The 24,215-nt window shown below is 44.2% G+C and overlaps 1 protein-coding gene across 12 annotated transcripts in view; it reads left to right on the plus strand.

The window, feature by feature from the left end:
- LOC110858018 overlaps nucleotides 1-23,953 on the plus strand; it is a 95,035-nt gene extending 71,082 nt beyond the window's left edge. For 10 of the 12 annotated variants that reach the window (XM_035858362.1, XM_035858364.1, XM_035858365.1 and 7 more), the window contains 13 exons: nucleotides 2,989-3,083; nucleotides 3,524-3,599; nucleotides 4,243-4,390; nucleotides 4,502-4,623; nucleotides 5,449-5,967; nucleotides 6,683-6,896; nucleotides 11,805-11,945; nucleotides 12,145-12,350; nucleotides 13,526-14,088; nucleotides 15,191-15,407; nucleotides 17,479-17,687; nucleotides 19,402-19,530; nucleotides 20,618-23,953. In XM_035858362.1, coding sequence (XP_035714255.1) covers nucleotides 2,989-3,083; nucleotides 3,524-3,599; nucleotides 4,243-4,390; nucleotides 4,502-4,623; nucleotides 5,449-5,967; nucleotides 6,683-6,896; nucleotides 11,805-11,945; nucleotides 12,145-12,350; nucleotides 13,526-14,088; nucleotides 15,191-15,407; nucleotides 17,479-17,687; nucleotides 19,402-19,530; nucleotides 20,618-21,082 — 3,104 coding nt within the window. In that variant the 3' untranslated portion in view covers nucleotides 21,083-23,953. The remainder of the gene's footprint in view (nucleotides 1-2,988; nucleotides 3,084-3,523; nucleotides 3,600-4,242; nucleotides 4,391-4,501; nucleotides 4,624-5,448; nucleotides 5,968-6,682; nucleotides 6,897-11,804; nucleotides 11,946-12,144; nucleotides 12,351-13,525; nucleotides 14,089-15,190; nucleotides 15,408-17,478; nucleotides 17,688-19,401; nucleotides 19,531-20,617) is intronic. The other 2 variants (XM_035858371.1, XM_035858372.1) reach the window with 2 other exon arrangements.
- Nucleotides 23,954-24,215: the final 262 nt, after the last annotated feature.

Raw genomic sequence — 24,215 nt, forward strand, 5'->3', positions numbered from 1 at the left:
ACTGACACATGTGCATGTACATATCTACATAAGTACTACTGCTCCTAGCGCACATAGCCTGGGCTGGAATTGCCTCCATCAACTTTTCATTCCCGGTGGTGGTGGTGGTGGAATAAGCAGCAAATGAAAAATTATTTCTCACATTTCATCTCAATTTGGGTTCAATATTTAAACGTGTTTACTCAGCAATGGATTCTTTCATTGTTTTCCCTCCTGCCAGACATATTGATTTCTCTCCTTCTTCCTACTTTTTCCCGAAATAAGCCCCGTGTGTCGTAATCGCGGTGGTCAAAGATTAGAGACATTGGTATTTAGATGGGACATGCAGGAAGGTGAGCAGGAGAGGACTATTATTCAATGTGTGAATCCATCCAATTTTGGATCGTGGTGGCAGTCTCCCTTGACATGTGTGGAACATGTGGGAATGGACACAGGGTTGGTGCATGGGCGAACTAAGGAGAGAGAGAGAAGTTGAAGTTGAGGTCGGAGGGAGCCCAGGGTCGATATGAGTTAAGTAGTTGGCTGGAGAGCAGTAATATTAGATTAGTTCCTTGAAGAGGTGAAAGTGCAGGAATTGAGCACGCCAAAGAGCAGTAGCAGAGAAAATAACTTGTGTCCTGGCAGGAGCTGTAGTGGAGGAAACTATATACATACATCTTACATGTGGCACAGGTACATAATGCTGTGTGTGCGTGTTTTTGGGCTTCGATCTCCTCTCATCACGCGACGCCGGCCGACCGTCCGACCCTATTCACCTCACTGGAAAGAAATCATGGCCAAGACGACGAGGAAGAAAAAACAGTCCCTGTGGCCACACCGACGACGACGACCCTCAATCCGTCCATTCCATGCATAATAATCAGTTAAACACGCCGAGGCACTTTCTCTCCTCATGTAATCCACACCACCATCGCGGCAATAGGCAAATAAAACAAACTATTTTCAAACAACAGCCATAACCTTGAACTTTAATTCTTTTTCCTTTCTCCCTGCGACAATTTCAATTTCTTTCCAGGGGTCCACGTCCACCCACACCGTTTGGCGAAATGGCACAAAGTCACTCAACCCGCACCACCACCGTCACCGTCACACGACTGACTTTTATTGACAAAGAGGACAGGCGTTTCCCCCAGAATTCATATCTCGTCTAAATATTTAGCTAGTTAGTTAGGTCTGGGACGAATTGTGTGTGGCCATTATTGATGATACGAGCGACAGGCGAGCAGTGGGTACCGTGTAGCACAGTACCATGTCCCATAATAAAGATAACAACGCCTGGCTGCATGGTCATTTCATCTATTAAACAGGTGGGTTCAATTGTGGGCGTTCGGAGGAGAAAGTGCAAGTGATGGCGGACGTGAGGAAATCTACTACAGATGGATTTTAAGAGGATGGGGAAAAGAGGTTCAATTTGCATTTGCATCCGAATTGGACGTAGTTTGGGATGAGTTTCTTCGTCTTCTTATTTTTCTGCCACTTCTCTCGTTATTCAAACCAACTCATCTCTCTCTCTCTCTTCTCTATACACCGAGGGGAATTCTGGGCCAATGTTACTTGAAAAATTCACACAAAAATGAAAGTTTCTGCCCATCATTACACTCAAGTGCATGTATGCACAGCGCAGGGTTGGAGGAGAGGATTAGACCCAAACTTTTACACTTTTCTCCTCCAAACTGATGATCGCTATCCCAATTTAGGGACAACTTTTACCCCAGCTATGCAACTTGGAGGGAGATAATAATTCACAAAACTCGGATTACAACGCGTGCAGCAATACTCAATGCAGGGATTCATTCCGTCGCCTTTTACGAGAAGTGTAGTCTGTTTGTTATGCTTGAAAGAGTAATGAGACGACGAGGACGACGACGACGACGACTCAAGTTTTGAATTGACTTTCACTTTGGGACGACGAGTACCTGAACACAGACTTTGCTGTGTTGTGTTAATGCTCTGCAGCTCTCTTCACTGGGTTAAGAGGAATAACTTTGCCCGTTGAACATGTAGACATTTACTCAGAGGGTGATCTCCCGGTACATACGAGGAAAAGTGGTGTGCTCGCGACGCTGGTGGAAATGTCTTTGTTGCTGAGCATCTTATTTCTCGAGGATGACATATTCTCCAAAGTAGCAGCAGCAGTAGCAGCATCTCTGCTGTATATTAATGGGATCTTTAATGCGATATTTTCCAACAGTCGCTCTGCATTACTCCAGCTGTCAGGCGATCCAACCAACCAACCAACCACCATCACATACAAAAACATAACAACCCACAAACAAAAAGGGTCCCTGTCCCAACGACAGGAACGACTGGCTACTTGAAACACAAAGAGCTTCTCTCTCTCGCGTACATACTTTCTCAAGGCGCACATTTATTTTTACATCCATCCACTCCATCCATCCGACCTCATCATGCAGATCCACCACTTTCTTTGTCTTTGTCCAACTTGGTCGACTTCATTTTGAAGATGTGTACACATATATTTGTTTGTTTACTTGGTGTGCGTACACGTGCACGTACCAGGAACTGTAAGTTTTGAAGGGTTTACTTGCACCTCGGATAACAAATGGGCTTTCGTAGTGATACTCGTGATGGTCATCAAGTGCTCTAAGTAGGAAGAAATAGAGTAGTAGTACTACATTCGGGAGTGGTGGTGCCGGTACTGGTGTTCGAGATTCGATGTCTCCCTGGTATTAGTGCATGTAGCACATTGCGGGACATTAGCAGCACCAAACAAATGATGAGGAGCCAGGATCCAGCGCTGTTTCAGCATTATTTTCCACCAGATCCATTTCAGCCGTCCCTGCAGTGGGAGCAGCGTTGTTACATCTCCCTAATTGCATATGTCATTTGTAACCGCCCCGTTTTGTCGTGTGGCAAATTTTTAACTCTCTCTCTGCCCATAGCGCCTCTTCTCCGCACACGATGCCGATTGAGGAAGCATGGAGGAGGACGGAAAACATTATTATTTGTCTCTCTTCTGTTTTGCAGTTGCTTGTTCAACCGTGACGATAACCAAGTGTCAAGCAGCGCTTCGAACACTTCAAGCCTTTCCCTACTTTTACCCAACGTGTTTGTGTCGGGAGGTAAGTTTGCGTATGAAAATGAAAGTTATTCATTACTGTGGCGGTCCAGGGAATACTAAGCGTGCAGATTGTGCATAGGTCAATTTATTATGCAACCCGTAAAAAAATGAAACTAGGGTGCAAATGAATTGCAATATTTCTCGATGCACTTTTTAATTCATTTAAATTTAATCAAGTTTACTGAAGGTACGAACTGCATCGTATTAGTTTTGCATGTACCACTGCATTTTTGAGATTGTTATCAGAAAATCTAGCCTTTAAAAACTGATTTAGAATTTAAAAAATTGTAACTTATGAACGAGCTTTAAAAACTTTCTCATCTCCTCTCACCTCACATATTTATTTTTAAATTCAATTTTCTACTTCATTCCGCCAACAGTAATCTCGCATTTATACGATTAAAGTTTTATTAAGCTTACTGATTAAACCATTTCTTGCAGCCCATGTCCGATCCAGCGTGTAACACATTCCGTGATTACTTGTTTGATCACCCATGCTCTTTCGTCAAGGAAAAGGGTGAGTTATTTTCCCCCCATTTTTGTCATGTCTCTCCCCGTCATAATATTTTTCCCATGTTGCACACAAATGTTATCAACATACCACATGCAGTAGCTTATCCGCATTCATACCCACAAAGAGACCATGCTAAGCTCTGGTTATTATGTACGAAGCGAAGGTTCTGGCGAGCCAACTGTCTTCTTCTTCTTCCTCTTCTTAATATGTCTCCGATAATAATTCATCCTTTTGCGATTAGGGGGACAAGAAAAAGGAGAAGAAGTTATTATGAGGAGGAAAGCGACTGGAGTAGTCTCCCTCCTCCCGCATGCCTTCTTTTATCGTCCGAATTATTATGAGCGAGTTAAATTGGACGGGAATAAATCTTTTTGTCAGTTTTTCTCCCTCATCTCGTGTGCATACCGCCAAGACCTATAAATTGTGGGGCACGTTTTCAAACCCGTCCAGTTTCCTGCGACTTTAAATATTCTGTTGGCCCACCGCTAGAATAGAATTCGGGATGATAATAACATTTCCATAAGACTCGCGTGTAAACAAGCCTTACTTTTTCCCCACATTCTACTCTCTTGGCGACCACACACATTTTCTTCTCCTCAGCCACGGGACAACTTATCATGTACTTTTTTGTGTCCACCTTTTGCAGAGAAAGATCCATACCCCGTGGATGCACTGCCGACTTGTGATTATGCTCTTGACGTGTGCAAGAAGGAGCCCAAGTGCATTCAGCTGTTGAGAGACTTTCGAACCCAGTGCAAGCAGTCTGATGAGCAGCAGTGCAAAATGGAGGATGGGTAACTAACCAAACTACTACAACTTTCTCCCTCCTTTTCTCCCTCCTTTTCCCACTGGATGCAAGGAGCATAAAAATAATCCGTGTTTCTTTCACTCTCTCCATTTTCTAGGGAGATGTGCCATGATGCATGGACCAAGTTGAGATTGTCCCCGATTTTTGGCTGCATATGTCCAAACTCGAACTCTCGTTGCGACAGAATTTTTAGAGAGGTCAACTACAATCCGTGTGTGGGTAAGGAACTGCTCGCGCCAGCTTTTTCTCATTAAAATCCTCTTTTTACGTCGCTTATTAAACTCATATACCGAGCCGTGAAGTGTAATATAAATGCCGCTGTTAATGCCATTATTCTTCTCTCGTTGTTATTGTTGTTGTTATTTCTGCCGCTGTCGAGTGCCAATTACTATTAATACATAATACGCTGACGATCGGTTGATGAACGCTATTCGTAGCGTATTATTCATGCCAACGCTACGAATAGCGGTCATCAACCACGAAGCGTTAGTTTAGTAGAAGAGTGGTGCTCTGTACGAATAGATAGCAAGTACTTAAAAATAAGAGGACCGGTATACAGTAGTTGCTGTCTAGTTTATGTACAACATACAGTAGTTGCCGCTGCCTTTCTCCTTCTTCGACCAACCAGTGGAATGTTGACCATCATTCAAATGGCGTGATTGATTTAGTGACCTTTACACAAGTTGACCTTTCAACAGAATTGCTTATGCATGGACATCGCATCACCACCACCACCGCCGCCACGGCCACTACTATCTTTGCATGGCTATATATACGACTGCACATCTATGTATGTACGTATATGTCTGTGAATGAGAGTCCCACGGTGTGGCACCGTTGGGTCATATTTTTTAAAAAAAAGTAGCAATTATTTCCCCAAAAATCTATGCAATTTGCATATCCCTTCGAATATTCACTACAAAATGTGCTCTTGCAAACGTGCTTGATTGATAATTTTGGCTCAAAAAACTCACGCTTTTCCATCTCACCGCAGTTTGTGCAACTTCACTCACTCACTGTTATCACTCACGCTTCTCTTTTCAGCCAGTGATCCCAAACTAGCGTTGAATGGGTCCACCTCAGCACTGTTTTCACTAGACCAGCACCGCCTCGCAGGACTTTCGCCGCACATGTTTTTCTCCCCCGCATCACTATTTCCACCCCGCCCCGGCACTCACTTGCACAACCATTATCTCCCCAAATTTCGCCACCACCATGACACGGCTGCACCCCACACCGAGCACCCACCCCCCTCCGCCGCCCTTACACAAAGTCATCTCATGGTTGATGAGTCGTCGTCCTTATCGACGCCCACTTATGCCGGCTATCCCTCCCCACCAGGCTCCTTTTCTACGTCCCACTCTGGCTCAATTACAGTTCAAGTCATCTCCTCCTCACACGCGCCAGACCACGAGCTGGAATCTCAGCTCGAAACACCGCTCTACGGACCTCAAGGGGGTCACTCGAAGCCACCTCCGTTCATCCCCCAGAAGCCGAGGCCCCCCTACACGCCCGCCAAGGGGGGCACCAACATTGCCACCATTTCCAGCATCCGGACTCACGGTAAGAATTCCTCCAATGTACACAACACGACCTTCCCCATAATAATAGCACAATCCAACTACTCATCTATGCATAAGGGAACTGGGGCTCGAGGAGAAAGTTCTGCAAGTTAGTTACTAAGTTGACTCTCTCTCCGAAAATTGCGTCGAGGTTGAGGAGGGAGGGAAAGAAAGACAAAGTAAACATACACATGGCCACTACGACCACATACAATGCAGCAGACAGGATCGAGATGAGTCTGCTGCACACTAATTGAAAGAGCGAACTTGTCAAGTCAAATCTCAACGGACCAAGTTTACAAAGTCAAGTAAGACAAAGTTGAATTTGTGTAAGTTGTTGAAAGGTTGGTGGCTCTCTCCTCCTATTTCTCTCGTCCTCCTCTCCTGCTCCTGTTCGGGATGACAAAATACTTTCACCGCAGGGAAACAAGATCCCCTTCCAAACAAGGCAGACTCGGATACAGGATTAGAAAAAAACCCATTACACACCCGCTTAGTCTCTCTCTCTCTCTCCCCACCTGGCTCATCCCTCTTGTCTGACAGGACACCAGGCTTGACATATTCGCGTTGTTCCCTACTCACCCTGGAAAAAATAAACTAAGCTAAATTCAGAAATCGAATCGAGACCCCCGGTTCCCATCATCATCACCACACTTTCACCATAATAATAAATGAACGACTAATGACTTTCTCTCTCTCTTGTTCTGTTATTTTAGGAAGTGGGAGTGTCCGCCTCCCCCTGCAAGCCACCTGTCTCACCGCGTTGCAAAGTTGTCGTCGTGACTCTGCGTGTCGCGGTCTTTTAGAACAAGTGCTTCACTACTGTGACCCGATGCGATGTCGGCAAGAAACGTGTATGAAAGCACTGCAAAAGTTCTACCGCGAAGTGGAGAGCCAGTGGGCTCTGGACGTCGCCTTTTGTCTTTGCAGGTATTTAAACATGCACTCACGTAGGACCACACCCACCCATCCACAAACCCAAAATAACCAAACCACCACGTGCTCTCTGATAGACTAGTTCCCATACTGCTTGTACATAAGTAAACAACTCTCTCAATGATGTTGCTGGGTTCATGAAATGGTGAGAATGGAGCCAGCCAGGGCAGGCAGGATTGATGGCTTAGCAGTATGTGTGGCGGTGAAAATACCATCACATCACCGCGATAATTTATACGTTTGTCCACCAGCCACTGCTCCACTGCTGGATGTTTGTGGAGGGATGGAGCCAATCTCCTCGGTGAAATTATATCAAAGCCATTATCCCAGCTCGATGTCTCCACCGACGACAAGACGACAACGGAACTCCGCCGCCGCCGCCGACGACGACGACAACGACGACCGGTGGTCCTACTATATCTCTTACTACGACTTGCATCGCGTTCCAAAGGTTATGAGAGTGAAACCGGGTGCAGGAAAGGAAGAAAGTGCCAGAAAATGGACATATAGCACCTGCCCGCCCGTTCCTGCCACATTGAAAATATTTGTATTCCACTGCCAACCAAACCATTCAGCCATCCACTGCTTGCTACCTTTTCCGTTGGTTTCGTTAGTTGGTTTGGTTAGCGGATCGATGACTCCTCTGCTCAGAGTGGCGACGAGTATAAAAGTTTGGTTTCGCTTTAGTCGTCATCCTTCTCACTGGCCAACATAAATTCGCAAGGCGAGCAATTTATTGTGTTGTGTGGCCACGACGATAGCATCCCTTCTCACCTTGGCCGCAAAATGAACACTTCAAGTGGCAAAGGTTCTCATACCCTTCTAAATAATTCCATCAACTCTTCCTCGCCGTCATTAGGTTTAAATTACAATCGGACCACCACAACCGTCGTATCATAATCACACAAATACGTACGTGTCTCGACTCACGTTTTTACACCACTATGATTACGTATATAATCGTCGCACGTTCATAACCATGACGAGCTGGGGAAGGAGCACTTGACGATGACAGAATGTGAAGTAGAGGGTTACATAGTTCTACTTATGCAATCTGTAAGAGCATATGGCGTGCTATTTTGGCATAACACACGTCGTCTTCATTCATTGTGGGACAAAGTAGTAAAAAAATTCAGCAGACGGAAAACAGCATGTCTGGAAATTTCCTCAATTGGGTTTGGCATTAGGTTCCGTTGTTTGCTTGAAACAAAGCGGGGAGGAAGGAGGAGGGAGGACGAAGCGAGAGAGAGTTTGAGAGATTTGTGAGTGGGGGGTTGAATAAGTGCTCGAGAGTGAAGAGGACACTTGAGAGGAGTACATACGAAGGAAGGAAGAAGCTGATGAATTCGTGATCCAGGTCGTTTCCTGCATTTGGTCTCCAATTGGCCGGAATATTGAGGCGATGTCATGTGAATGAGAGACATTGACAGAAAGAGAGAGGATAACTAATAGCTCTCCAGACACCAATACACACACAGAGAGATAGAGCATCTCCCACTAACCGCTTCTGTCTCTCGCTCTCTTTTCTCTCCACGACGAGGACGAAGAGTGGTCAAAGGAAAACAGGAGACTTTTCACAAAGATGTGGTGTGACTTTCCCTCTGTACAAATGATACTGACTGCTGCACTGTCGTCTGGCTGGACGTTCTACGAGCAGTCTAACTGTATCAAGTATCGGCCATCCCACTCAATCCCACATTGCAGTACTCGTCGCCCAAGTGGAGATGACAGAAGTAACCACTTAGCTCTCCCATTTTATACTTTCCTTTGCTCGGAAAAAAATCCAGATGGTGGACTCTCTTTTCTCATTTTAATCCAATTTGTCATCAATTTTCTCTCATCAATTATGAGCTTCTTCTTTGATTACCTTTCCCAACAGTCGTCACCGCTTAGTTTTCCTCCGAACAGTTGCCGGGATGGGATGGACGCCATCCTACAAAAATAGAGTTGCCTACAAGTACCAATAAAATCCAATGCTCGTCTTATTTTCTGGACTCGATTTCTTATTCGTACATACATATAAATATATTCCGAACTGCAAAAATAGCAGAGTTGATGTTACGATATCGCCCACTGGAAAAAATAGGAAAAACTTTCTCCCAGCTCACACTCACACCTCTTTGTGCTCACTCGGCTTGGCTCTTTTGAAGCTTTGGGAATTTTTAAGCCAGTATTTTCCCCTCCTCCTCCTCCACCTAACTTTTGTTGGATCTGCTCAACGACTTGTCAGACAGTAAAGGAACACTTTTTTTGCATAAAAATCATCATGAATACTTTTCACCTGCCAACTTGTTGGTACAGCATAATCAGCTCAGTTCTGAGATAGCGAGCCAAATAACCAGCCACACTTTTACTTTCTCGAGTCAACTATGAGCCAACTTTTTCTTACTCGGTGTAAAAAAAACTCTTCTTCTTTCAAACGATTTTCCTCTCGCTCGCACCACCAGCAAGACGACCAGGAGGACCGTGTAGTTGTTCCGACGATGGCAGGGCATGATATCTGGTGTAGACTGCATCATCATCCATCCACCTGAAGACGAAGGATCCCTCAAAGGGATGCGCTCTCTGGGGAGGAAGCAAACTATTTCTCAACATTTTGAAGCTAATAAGGGCACTATCTTGCCCCTTGTTCGGCTCTCTTCAGAAGTACATTTGTTGACTCGAGCCAACTCTGAGAGAGGAAAAGGTTGCATTCTTTTCAGCTCTGGGTTCTTGTTTAATAATAAATTCGACAACAGCGGAGGTAATGTGTGGGAACGGTTTTTAAACTCCTCGGCAGACCTCCGTGTTGAGACGGGACGGACTAATTACCGCAAAACGGAAGGGGTGAGCATTTAGTGGTGGCACGTGTGTGTTGGTTTCTAAATTGGCGTATAAATTCATGTTTTCTTGGTTCATGTGGGACAATAAGGAAGAAGAGGTGGTGGTGGTGGTGGTGGAGGTTGTTGTTGTTGTGTGGCTTTATTGTTTGGTGGGGCCAACAACATGACGGGCAACAAACAGTGGTTCTTGCCGTTAGTCGTGGTCGCTTATTTTCACTTGTGCTTACACACCACACGTATGTAAATATGTGGAGAGTAAAAGAGGAAGTAGAGGAACAGAGGTGAGTGAGGGAACGCAGGCAATGTCAATCCAGCGACGGACCAGAGACGAAGCGTTATATGGAATGGAAAATCGATTCAAAGTGGACTACTTACTTTGCGTTTTAGACTCAATTTCATCCACATATGCAAACTACCCACCAAACCAGCACCTTATCCTTATATGTGGCACACATGCATACACAAGTAAGTCGTACAAGTGACCAAAGAGAGAGAGAGAGCAAGGCTAATGCCGCAGTGCACGGATTTCTTGGCGAGTCAAGCACGCGGAGACGCTGCCCGAATACGAAGCATTCATGTTTCTCTCTCCCCACCACGACCACTAAACAGGAGAAAGTAAAAATAAAAAAAACTATGCTGCGTAGTGGTGGTAACTTCGATGGTGGTGATTGGTTATGTAAGGTCAGAGGTGAAAGTGGGAAGCAGACTTCCTGGAATATTGTAGTGGCAGTTGAGACGACGACAACAGATAAGGTTTTTTTGTGGCATTAGTAGTATTTAGTAGTAGTAGCGGTGGTGGCGATGGCGGTGGTTGTGCTGTGGCGGTAGGTGATTGCCTGGCTCTGAGATTATTTGGAATCAAAGTCACAACTAAAATGTATGTAGAACCACGACGAGGACGGAAAGTATAGGCAGCCACCTGAGTGCATAGGCCGGAGACCATTATGTTCTGTGAGAAACCAACAAGCAACTTCTTAAAGAAATGAGTTCACAAGAGTTGCCTGACAGTGGTGGTTGTGGTTCAGTAATTAACTCGGCCGTCGGTGGTTTTGTTGTGCAATAATGGAGCGTAATTACTTTGCCATTCATTGATAGCTGTGTGGTGTAGAGCTGGCTCCCTTCTTCTTGAATTGGTGGGAGTGTCGCTCAACATTTATTCAGACTTTGTTTTTCTCTCCCGTGTCCTCGTTCACACTTTGTTCTCCTTTCTTTCTCTCCCCCCTTTAACTTCTTCTCCTTCTGGCCGTGGGTAATTCGACACAGAGAAAAATAAGCACCACACCACCACCACGGCCACCATTGGGCTGTATGCTGGGCCAATAATCTTTCTGGAAAATCGACCCACCACCACACATCAATTTTAGAAAGCTCTTCATTATTCACCTCGGAATAAGAGGTTTTGGTAATGTCTAGGAGACAAAATGAGGAGAAATGCTGCATAATTTTTGCTCAGGTTAAACCTTTGATTGCGGGTTGAAATTGTGGTAAAAGTGCGGAGAAAGCGGCCAAATTGGCTCATAAAGGAAAAGTGCAAACGTAACACTCGCTCCACAAAACCCATGTCTACCTACATACATACTTACATACTTTCTACATAGCTGAGAGGACGCACCACGCCACGCCAAGGAACACGGAACTCTCAACTCATCCTTTTCCTATTAAAGCTAATGTTGCTTCTTCTCCTTCTGGGTCGCCGTCTTCTTAGCCTTCGTTACCTTCCTCCATGCACACGACCACCACTACGACCACCACTACGGCCACCCTAATAAATGAGGACACAATCTCCTTAAACGATGCTCTCCCCTATTCTGCTGACAACCCCATCCGGCTTTAAGTTCTTATGATGCCGTGATAACATGGTGTTTAATTTTGGGAGAAAAATCATTAATTAAGCAGCATTTAATCGAACCTTACATAAACACCGTGCTATAATCACTGAGCACTTGGTGGTGGTTATTTTCCTACCTACGTATCCTTCCCCAGTCCCCCTCCAGTCACGACGTTCCTAAAAAATTTAAAGAATTAATGGCTGAATTAAATGATATGTACATGATTTTTTCCCGCGTCCCCGCCTTTACAGAAAGACAGATAACCGTCACGACCAGTGTCGACTTGCTCAAGAATCTCTGCACCCAGCATGCGCCCAACGCGGCGACTTGGGCGTCAATCCACCCTCCTGTCACTCGCTGGCGGAGAGCTGTCGTGCAGAAACAGACTGCAGGTATGCACCGAGATTATCGCACAAAGTTCTTGATTAACATTGATGATGTATCCTAAATGAATGATATCATGATGGAGGTCGTAACTAATAATGACAATGGTGTGATTAATAATGAGCGCGTATTAGCTGAGGCAAACTGGGCGGAGAGTGAGCAATGACCGTTCTAATGATTATTTCTCTTATTTCGTGCCTCCAACAGATTTAGACTGGAGGAGTACGAGCAGGCGTGTGCGGTGGACAGCGTGACGCGAAAATGTGCCGGGCCCGCGATCGAGTGTCGCAACGCGATGATACGAATTTTGGGGACGAAGCTGAGAACCTCGTGCGCCTGCAATGGCACAGATTTCACCCAATTGTACGACTGCCTTGGGTGGCAGCGAATTCTATGGGTCAACCCCTGTGTTGGTAAGTATGAGTCGTCCGTCGCGGGGAAGAGTGACATTCACTGATGGAATTTTCAGTTTTCAGGTCTCTCTCTCTCTCTTACCTGTCATCCTCCTCTCTCACCCATTACTGCGAAACTACTCTCAATTTCTCTCTCTCCCAACTGCACGCTCCTAACCAAACCCTACAACTCCTCTAGAAATATCTAACTCCCAGAAAATACGATTATGTATACTATTCCGCATTTGCAACTGTGCTATGGAAAAGGTCACTAAATTTATGATGCAACGGCTCGAACTATTTAGTCTATATTTGCAGTATTTACTTATTATTCATGTGTTCACTGTGTTGTGGTCAGTACTTATTACGTGGCGTTGTTGTCCTTGTATTGCGCAATATTTTTATTGATACATATACTCAAAAATATGTATGTATACCTGCTGAATCAAGAGAAAGTATGTATGTACGTGGGATGTGATGTGATGCGATGATGATGATGGCGACAAAAACCCTGCACAACCAGATTATTTATTATTACGAACCGAACCACTATTGAAAAAAAAGGATTTGACGACCTGACTTTAATCTCAAAAGCATCTCCTGTGTGCACACCGATTATTATTGCGACGACTGTTGCAATGACGATATGATCTCGTGATGATGATGCGGTAATAAGAAAGTGGATAAGATGAGATCTGGGTGACAAGTGATTCCTCTCACTCCTGCCGACTTGCTTCTTGTCACTACTGCCCAGGATAACTTGGGAGTGAGAAAGAGAGAGATCTTTGAGCCATTGCATGTCGTCGTCGTCGTGGTGGTGCCGGAGATGCGTTGAGATTTAAGACATGGCTCATAATTGGATAAGTTTTAGTGGGATTTTGTGGAGAAGTACGTGTTGTGCATAAAGTAAAACATCCATCCATCCATCCACTACATACTACATCCGCTCGCACGTGAGGGATGAGTTGCTCCTTATTATTGCTTCATAATAAGAAACCGGTGGATGGTCGTGCTGGTAGATGATCAAAGCTGACGGTAGAGATCAATAGCGACCCACCGACTCTCCGAGTTAATATTGACGTGACGAATTAATCTCCAAAACGTGGAGGATGAGCACTCAGTCCCTCACAGAGCTTATTTCCCTCTCGCTCTTTCTCCCTCTACTAAAAATCCCCCCGTTTCTTTCTTTCTCGTAGTTGAGTCGCAACGAGATTTCCACCGACTTCGCGCCACCACCCAAGTTCCAGCGTCGCCACATCATAACCATCGCGTCACGCCGACACCAAGTCATCACCCCGTGCTGGACACGTCCTCCTCTTTCGAGGGCATCCTCCCTGGAAGTGACCTCCTCTCCACCACCATGGGAAATCCACGACCCAGAGTTATCCACACCACGACAACGACGACCCAACATATTCCCGTCTTTACCACGACGGTTCACACGCGTCACCCCAACTCGAAGAATGGGCGTAACAATAACAACAACAAGAACAACAATGGGAATGGTCACGGTGTCGTTGTCAAAGAGCCCGAACTGGGCGTGGTTGCCCTACCAAATAACAACATGGACTTTACTACTGCCCTCGTGGGGAGTAGTGAGACGCTCTTGGTGACTGAAGAGGACACCACGACCATTGCGACGACATCAACCACCACTGCGCGCACTGAACCTACAACGACCCTCCAACCGGCGAGATACTGTCGCCTCCATCAAGGAAATTCGGGCGATAAGAAAATCCGGGAAGGTCAAGCGAAACGGGTGAGTCGCCTTTTTTCACCACTTTCACTTCTGAATCAACTGGTCGTCCACGAAACGTACTGACTGCGAGTTTGATTGATCACCAGCCGTAGTGGAGTTGGGCGTTGTGTGTGTGTGTCGGATGGGCAAATGACCGTGAATGAATACATTCTCTGTTATAAATGCTTTAATCTGTCCACACTCATGCATCACTAAGCACCACTGTCACCACTACGCTCGAGAAAAAAGAGAGAACTTTCACAACAATCCTTTGAAGACCTGGAGACAAAAAGTCATTCATTCCTCTTGTCCACTAAAGGACAAAGTGGAAACCTACAGTGTACACTTTATACATAACGGCTTTCTCCTTTGGTGGTGGTGGTGGCGTCGTCATGCAGTCATTGTGTATTCCGCTCAGCACAGATTGATCTCTCGATCCTTTCTCGTTTGGTGGAACTGGAACTCTATGTTTTTTCATGCTGCGCCCTTTCACCCGACACAATTGCACCTTTGTCTTGCTTTCCTTTTCCTGTACAAGTCTTCATGGCAGTAAATCGTCTTTCTGTGCTCTGAAGGAGGCAAAACAAAGAAAGACAAACAACACCCAACAATCCCGTGCAATCGGTACTCGTACATTGCTTCCCCTTTCTTTATTCTTTCATTTTTTGATTTTTTTGAGACCCCATTTCGTTCCCATCCATTTTCCCATTTGTATTATGATTATGATGTCTTTGTGGTTAAAATCCATCCCACTATTGATCCTGCCTGCCTGCCTTTCCAGCAGGATTGAAAATGAGGGATTGCAGCTGTTGGAGAAATGATGTAATCTCCTCCGGAATGGAGATAACGATTTGTAAACACTTGTCAGATGCCGGGAAGGGTCTCAGGAGCGTAATTGATAGATCAATTATAATGAAAATCCGCATTAATTTGAATGACTATGACTACGAGGACCGTGTCGGAGCATGATAAGTAATAGGATCTCATCCAACCTGCAATTTATACTATTATGCTCCTGCTCAGACTCGTTCCACGTTCTGTGATCAATCTCTCGTCGTCCTAGGACAAACCATTCTTTGGCTGTGAAACTGGTTAAAATAAATTGTTTTCTTTTCTCCCGTAGCTGTATCGTGACGACATTCCGACTTGTTCAGAGCTGTGCATGTGTGAGCTGGGTCGCCCAGAGGCGGCCATTTGCACCGTGTTGGAGTGTCTGGAGATCAAACATTGTTATGTGAAGACGGAGGACGAGTACATCCACTTGCAACCTACCTACATCGCCCATCGTGGAAAGTGTCTCTGCTACTCGGGACGATTCATTTGCGAAAAACCAGCACCTGGTGAGTTCCTTTTTCACAATGGACATATTTTTTGATATGATTTTACATGTAATGGGGATGCTCACGTCAAAATATACAAAATATTAATGCCTGTAAGTACAATTGCAGTTAGTAAAATAAGCGAAATGTCTCAAAAATGTGGGCTTTAAGATTACTGAAAATTCCATTTATTAATTTTTGCAATACAAAATAAGACATAAGATTTTGACGTGAATACGCCCAGAAAGTATCAAAATTGTGCTGGATACGTTACTGCTGGCCGTGCTGATGGGAATACGTATCTTTAGAAAAGTTATATATAGCCGATTAGAAAACGGTTCGCCAATTGTGCCGACAATCAGGTGGAAATGGATTCAGATAATCAAGATGCCATAGCATATCTCAAGTTTGGGTGGTGGTCCACCAGGTGAGAGAACATCGTCCTCCTCCATTCACTGGTTATCAAAACTTTGTCCAATTTTATTCCCAGAACTTTCCACTTGATCCTCCCAGTCAGATGACGCAAAGTTTATGTAAAGTTTTCCTCCGAGTTAAAAGTTTGATGCTCATAATTGAATTAGGAGTGATTAGGATTAACAATAACTTAATTTGGGATACAGGCAAAGTCAGACCTGGAATCAAGTTGTGACAGTTGCTAGAGAGCAGCCCAGCTCACAACTTCTTTTCCACAATTTTACTTCTTCATCTTCTTCTTGGCAGCATCTTCCACTAAATGGGATGCACGGGGATATATATTTATGTCCAAAACGGAGCGAGACACTGGCTGCCACTCCGAAACCTACACGTACATAGGCGACATATATCTATACACATCGATGATAAGATGGATAGATAAGTTTAATGCCAATCAGTACCATAAAGCTAGCAAGATCTTCAATCATCATCAGCACCATCATCGTCACGGCTTGTATTTGTGCTCTCCTCTCGATTCTTAATGTCCGCACCACTTTTGTGTCGAAATTTATTCACTTTCTCCACTAAAAACCAGCTGAATAAGTTATGTATCACTCACACAAGTGCAACTCAGCCGAGTGGTTTAATCTAATTGGATTTTATGATGGCATTTTTGTCAAATAAAAATTTTATGTTTCCCCATTCGGATAATTGCTTGTAAATGGTGGGGGCCTCTCATAAAAGGAGCGGAGTTGAGATTGGGAAACGTGGAGAAATTTGGCTTTCTTTCCCTCCGCGTCATAAATCAAGTGTGTGGAACTTTTAATTATAGTTCTACACCAGCAGTTGTCCTGTCTCTCAGAAATTGCCCTGTTCTTCCTCCTCCACCACCTCCACCTTCAAATGCTAATTCTATCGTGGCAACACTACTTCCAGAGAGTCGGGCTCTCCCTCCGGGTTATCGTGTTATCGGCAACACATTACTCTTCCACTCTTAACTCTGAATGGGTGGGAGGGAAGGTGGGAGTCGGAGTAAAAATAGCGAGAAAGTACCCAGCGAGCGATACACCTCACCAAATATTCATTGTTCTTTTCATGCATTGCAAAAATGTTCAAATGTTCAACTTGTTCTTTTCCCCTGCTCCATAATTTGACCCCGCCTCAGTTATTCATGGAACTGTACTCGTGTGTGTGCTCAGTCATTCAGGTGCAGCAGGCAGGCAGGGAGCAGGCAGAGTAGCAACTTTATCGAGTCACGACGCGCTGTCACAACCACTTTCTCCCATTCCTCAACTCTCGTGTTTCTCAGCCATGCATAAAAGTTTGGCAAGTTTTTCTCTGTCAACGTTCCTACCCGGACCGACTGCACTGATTTATCAGATTTCTCCCCACCTGTCCCACCACCAGCCAGCCAGCCAGGAAACAACCCCACCACCACCTGCATATGCATATGCATACAAAAGTACACTATTCATTCCGCCTTATCGCTCCTCGAATCATCATCGCAGTAATATTCCCTCATGTCCAATCAGCCCGGGCGCAAATAAATTATAGGGACGACATGGCTTATCAAAACGAGTTGCCTCTCCGCTCTGGCTGGAAACGTCGGCATCGTCGTATGCAAGATGAATGGTTGGGATGAGACTTGGCCTAAGTTGTTGATGTTGTTGTTTTGCAGACACGTACACCCTCGACAACGGGGTTTTCCTCTTCCTCGGCTTTTCCACCAAGGATGAGCAGCTGCTGTACCCCATCACGAGACTTCTGGTCCGTGACGTGGTGGACGCCCTAAGACAGCTTATCACCCCTCAAACGCGCCACTACTTCTTTGACGAGCACGACCCCAACGACACCACCGGGCTTGAGAAGCTCAAAGCTCTCAACACGGTAAGTACCAGTTGTTTCCTCGTTACATCATCACCTCAGTCTTGCCCAAAATACATGTCCAGCACGAAGAGACAAATACGACAACACAAATGCATATCATTATTTACGCGTTTCCAATCTAGCCAGGGTATGCTACCCCGGGTTTTTTGGTGTTTTCGTGGGTTTTTGGGTATCAAATATCGAGTAAACTCCATGCTGGAGTTTTTTATTGGAACGGGTTTTTGTGGGGTATTTCTTTAAACCGATATTTTGCAAAGACAAGCGTTGTAATTAAGGTTTATTCCAGTAGTCGACCTACTGAACAACTTTGGCATATGACGCTTATTGCCAAAAATAAATTTGCAATTCCACCTTGACAACATGTAGGCAAACTTGAAAATATGCTAATTTCGGAAATAGCATGTAGGCCGAACTGTTCATAATTTAGAGTTTGATAACGAGCTACAAATCGTGTAATTACTTGGTAAACCGATATACGCTAATGTCATATTGCTCTTAATATAAAACATTGTCGCCTTGTGCCCCCAAACTTAGAAAACCCAGCAAAACCCCTTAAGAAAAAGAGGGTTTTACAAGAAAAACCCTTTTCCGAACCCTGAATCTAGCCCTTCTCAAAATTAGTCCCGACTTGTGCCCCAGCCACATTTGCCCACCACAAAGTGCTGCGGCCGACCTGGAAGCACGTGCTGTTTCCGTCGACAGCATAATTGTATTACGCAAGAACATTATTTTAGTCTCAGAGAGAGAGAAACAACTTGTAACTTGGGAGGTCGTAGTAATCGTGGAATGCATACCCACATTGAGAGAAAGTCGTCTTTAGCAGACGACGAGGGGCAGATAGGAAAAATAAGTATAAAACTTCTCAGTGAGTGAATGTGAATCCCCAATTCCAAGTTTCTCCTCAAAGATTTTTACCTTGTTGTTAGAGTTCAATGAATGTTTCAATGTTTTGTTGGTCCAACTCGCCTGCCGCTAACTGAAACATGAGGGAAACACAAGCCTGAAACAGTAGAGGAGCAAAAGAAAGAAAGAGACAACAGAACGTGACTCTCATATTTCACTCGAGCCAACCAACCAACTCTTTCCCTTCAAACTAAACAGCAACGACTCTGACTCTAATACTGCTGTCATTTTGAAATTTCTATACCCACGGCCGCCTCCTCCTCCTCCTGCCATGTCTCGTTTTCCTGTTGTCCTCCTGCTCAAGTAAAAGAATCCTTTCGCTCTTTCTCTCGGAGAAAGAAGCAGAAGAAAAAACATAATTCAGTTGACAGTGCAGGACTGGAGGAGGGGTCCACGCAGAGAGAGAGAGAAGAAATGCAATGAGACAGGTGCATCCAACTTATAAGTGGTCGTGCCTAGACCTACAGTTAGTGCTATACTCCACTCTTGGGGTATTGAGGACGGTCCACGTCGTCCTCCTCTTTTACGTGGTTGCTCTGTGCTCTCTCTTTCTCTCTTTTTCTGGGAGAAAGGTGTGAATTCATCTTTGTCATGTTCCTGCTTTCTGGCCCTTTTTTCTCAGCCTCTCCAACCTCCCACATCTCACTCACTCGCTGACTTGCCGACTTTCCATTTCACTGTCTTTGTTATTATTATTATTCCTTCCCTGGACAGACTTCAGTGACATGTTGTGTCCACTGTCCAATTATGAGTATCGTGTGTCATCATGTGAGAGTGATGTTTCTAATTCTGGATATGTTTCCTTTCACAGACGGAATGTCGCCTCGGACTGTACAAGGTTGAGGGGGAAAATATCATCATCAACGCCACCGTGTGGGACGAGGACTTTTCCGAGACGGGGATGAGACAGCCCAACGACCAGCTATTTCAGAGGGAGAGGGTACGTGTCACATATTTTTTGTGCATTTAGTCACCTATGCCTCGCCATTTGCTTGACAAGGGTATGAAACTGCCAAAGTTGGCTATTTATTAGTTAGTGGATATGCAACAGCATAGTGGAACTAGTGGAAGTAGAGTAACGCGTTAAGTGGAGGCTAAAATTGTGGGAGGAATTTGAGAACATTGGCTGAGCGAGGTGTCTTCTTGATCAGATTGAGAATGACCCAAGTTTCTAGTGAAAGAAGTAATAGCAAACAAGGAGCAGAATAAAGAAGCTGTGTTCGAACTCAGCAGAAGCAGCAGCAGCAGCCTCCAGCTCAATTGATTTCAATAATAATAATGTGAAATGTAGCGGAAAAGGAGGTTAAAGTGAGCTTGAGTTATCAGTGATGACAGCCATAAAATGATATTACTCTTCCACGCCGCCATGCAATAAGGCCTTCTTCTTCCTCCTCCTCCTCCTTGGAGCCGATATGAATATTATTATTATGGCCTTAATGGCTCACTCCCTCAGCCCGGCAGTCACTTTCTCCCACCCCCATCAGCACACATCCCAGTTCCATTCCCGTGTCGGAAGAAGAAGACAAATTATTCTGTACACAACAACAAAAGCACATACGACTTTTTGTTCCCCTGCTCTCGAGCAGTGTTGTAAAATGAGCTAATTTTACGCAGTGCAGGAATGAAACAAGTGTTAATTTTGTTTCTGCTGCTACGTAGTCGTGTTGGCGGTGGTGGAGGAGAAAGGAAGGAACGTGGGAAAGTTGTAGTAAGCATATGCTGCAGAAAGGGACGGATAATACGTATGCAGCCAGCCTTTCTTCTCGAACCAAGTGCATATGCCCCAAGGTAGGATCGAGAGAGAGAGAGAGAAAGTGAGCTGTCGGATTAGGACGTTTATTGACATTGGGTATGACAAAGTGGAGTGCCACACTCCTCGCAAATGACTCTCATGTTCCACGTACCAGACTTCCATTGCTACAAATACAGGGGAAAAATACCATAAAGCTTTCACGCTTTCTCCTCTAAATTTTTTGCTCGGAATGATTTTTAACATTTTCCCCTTCTCTCTTTCTGTGTATTTCCAGAAGCAGTGTCTCCCGGTTTTGCATGCCTTGCGAGACCTGATCAACAAGCAGCATCCCATCATCCATGGGCACAGTCTGCTCTCAATTCTCAAACTGGCCGCGGTGCAGGACAATATTCCCACCCCGGAACCCAGCAGCGCGTCCCACTCCACCCAAGCGGCCTTATCCTCCACTCTCTTCCCCGTCCTTCTTCTCCTCGTGCTTCAAGTCACCCTCGTCCAGGTCACGCTGGGAAGTATAAAGGTCAGCCCGGATGGTGGTAGCAGTAAGAGTAAGTTGGCCACCCCAAGTTTGTCGGACGGTCAGGAGGGTGACCTCCCACCACCATCCTCGAACACGCCAACGACCTCGACAAGGAGAAGAACAATGATAACCCATCCTCACGAGAGTCATCTTCATGACCTCGTCGGGTGGCCAGCCCTCTCGTCCCCGTCTGCTTCTTCTCCGTCGCCGACCCTCTTATGATAATCAACTACCTCCTTAAATCATTCCTTTACAATTATTACTACTCTTACGACAACATCAGGGGAGCATTGTTAATCACACAGGGAAGAGACTCACCAAGACCTCTTGATAAAAATGTAGCATGCAGACCTGCTAAAGTAATGATAAGTAGTTCTTTTACTCATAAAACTATATTCTCTCTGAGACGTGTATGTAGCAGGTACGTTTAAGAAGGTCGATTTTTGTTGATATAATTATGACGAGCCTAAAAAACATATTTGGCACTTGGTGGTGGGATCCAAGTATATTTTGGTACTTGCTGCTGATCTGCCTTTGCACTCCCGATACTAACCAATAATCATAGCCCACCAGACATACTTCTGCCAAATGAGACGACGCAGATGAAGGAAACTAACGTCGCGTATTGTTTCGTACATCGCCCCCAAACCATAATTTACATGCAGACACAGACACCACGATCTATTTCCAACTCAACCCGAAGCAGGGGGAGGAGTGAGTATTATTATTCTTGAGAGAAAGAGGTTGGTGGCTGTCCTTGTGTCCCTTCCACGCCTCGTCCTCGTCCTCGTCGTCGTCAAAATTTTTGATCCGAGAGTTAGTGCAGCAGCCAACCCACTACTAATTGCAAATCCAATACCAGTACTTTACATGCAAAGTGACTATAAAGGAAACCAGGCAACGTGTACTGCTACTTGTATATAAAAATATTAATAAGAAGTAATTTTAATAACGTAACAATTCTGAGAAGAACCAAAGAGGTCTATTTTTATTTTTGATGACGATGCAACTATGAAATTCAGATTTTGAAGATGAACAGAATTCTTAAAACTGTAGCGACTAAAAAAAGAGATACTTAAGACAACAATGAAGCATTACTTTTCTAACAACTGAGAATAACAAATGACAGTTCAGACTAGTTTATAGGTAGTGATGACGATGGTAGATATTTTGTAGATCTTGATATAAATAGAGTCGAGATACGGGGACGATACTAAATAAATGATGGTCACCCACGTAGATTCACATGTAGCAGGAGAAATTGAGTGTCGTAATAAAGTGTTATCGGTACATTCTTCTCTAAGATATTTATAACCTCCGTCACCACCACCATCAAAAATTAATCTGGGTCTCTTCCAGCCTAATTAAAATATAAATGGTAAAATTACTGATAGAAATACTTACTATTGATATCACGCAACAGTTGCAATACGTACTTTTGTCTTCGTTCTTATTCTATAATAACGTAACAGAAAACGGAGACGGATCTTCATTGCCGACCTCAATTTTGTCGTCTGGCTGGTCGACCTCTTCACAAAAAGGGAAGTGTGCATAAAACATGTAAATATTGTACAGAGCAGAGGGCAGGGACAACCACGTTGTACACCCACCCGTAAAAAAACAACACAAATTCTTCTGTTTTAAGCTACACATACTTCTCAGACTAACTTTTACCTAAATAACTACATAAAACTAACCAACTGCGAGTATCTATACGCCTTGAGTGCGCGGTCTAGAGCGCGTTTTTGGGTTTACTAGGTGCACTCTGAACCAAAAAACTCTCACCACCAGCGATTTTCTCGGTCACTTTCACTATGTCTGCCTCACCACTCCTCGGTTCATATCTATCTATCATCTCATCTCACAAAGTCAGCCTCTATGTATATCTACTTACGTATGTACTTATGTACCACCAAGAACTTCTTGAGTGTCGTTCGTTCAGTCGCAATCACATATCAGTTTCCCATCTGTCAATCTATCTCTCTCACCAACCTGCTTTTTCCAAACTGGTCTCTTTCATGTCATCACTGTCCATATCACCATCACCTTTCACCCCCTCGTTTTCAATCACATTCTCATTTACAGTTTTCACCTTTTACTATAAATATCCATACATACATATATTTACATATTGTGTAATTATTAGCCGTCAAAAAAAGAGGTACGTACAGTACACCGTCAGAAAGTCCCTTTTTCTAGCGGGGGCGATATGAGATACGTTTTATAAACCAATACTGATCACGATCTATGTACATCTTTAAGAGTAATGTAAAAGTAAGTAAGTAGCTAAAATAAGGTGCTGGAAGCAGCAGCAAATGCACACAAGTATGTAATGACGATGTTTATACCACTTGATATTCGTACAAGAGTAAGGAATCCTAGGTTAAGTAAGACGTAATTAACTACTTACTTGTTGTAATACGGGGTAATAAGATATAATTATCATGTAATAATGGATAAACTACTGGTAACCGGTGCTGGACTACACCTGACAATTCAATAAAAGCATTTTGTATAAGTACCTGTACCATAATAAACAGCAGCAGAAGCAGCAGAAGGAGGAGGAACTACACTCTTCAATAAAAATTTGTAGGTGAAAATACACGATGATGAGTTTATATATTAATATTTAAATCATTATTCTACACATATTATTACGTACCATTACTGTGGTGGTCTGGTTGATGGGTTAGTGAATAAAAGTGTGCATGCATGCATGCACTACTGACCAGGAGGAGTAGTAAAAGTAAGAGTAATGATAATATTTACTAGAAAGAGAGAGAGAGAGCATTGCAGTGGTTTGGTCATGGTGCGTTCTTATATTTGTGTGAATGAGAGGGGAGATGATAATAAAAATAAAACATAGTCTCATCTGCTGGACTCCATTAGATTATCAATCAATATGTCAGTCGTCAACCAAGAGTACTGTTGGGAAAGAGAAGATTATTGTGTAACATTATTACTATTATTACGACTATCTGTCTTATATACTTACTTAAACATACACTGTATCGTACACTATACTCTGATATTTACTACTGTGCTATATTGATGATGACAAAGGATGGAATAAATACAAAGAGTGAAACATGAGATCTGTCTCCGTCGTCCGGTCTGCCCTCACATGATAACTGACCTTGTCCACTACAAAGGGTGAAGTATAAATAAAACGTGCATTCGCCTGTCTTATATTTTCACATAAATAACACTATGCATCATCAGCACTGCGTCGTCATCCTCTCCTGGGAAAGACGTACTTGGGGTAGGAGGGGTTGGTTGGGAGAGAGAAACGGCTATAAAAAACCAAGTCATATCATCTTCATATTTCTTCACTGGACCAATTTATGAATGGGAG

This window comes from Folsomia candida, unplaced genomic scaffold, assembly GCF_002217175.1.
Source record: "Folsomia candida strain VU population unplaced genomic scaffold, ASM221717v1 Fcan01_Sc020, whole genome shotgun sequence".
In the NCBI taxonomy this organism is placed as follows: Eukaryota; Metazoa; Arthropoda; class Collembola; order Entomobryomorpha; family Isotomidae; genus Folsomia; species Folsomia candida.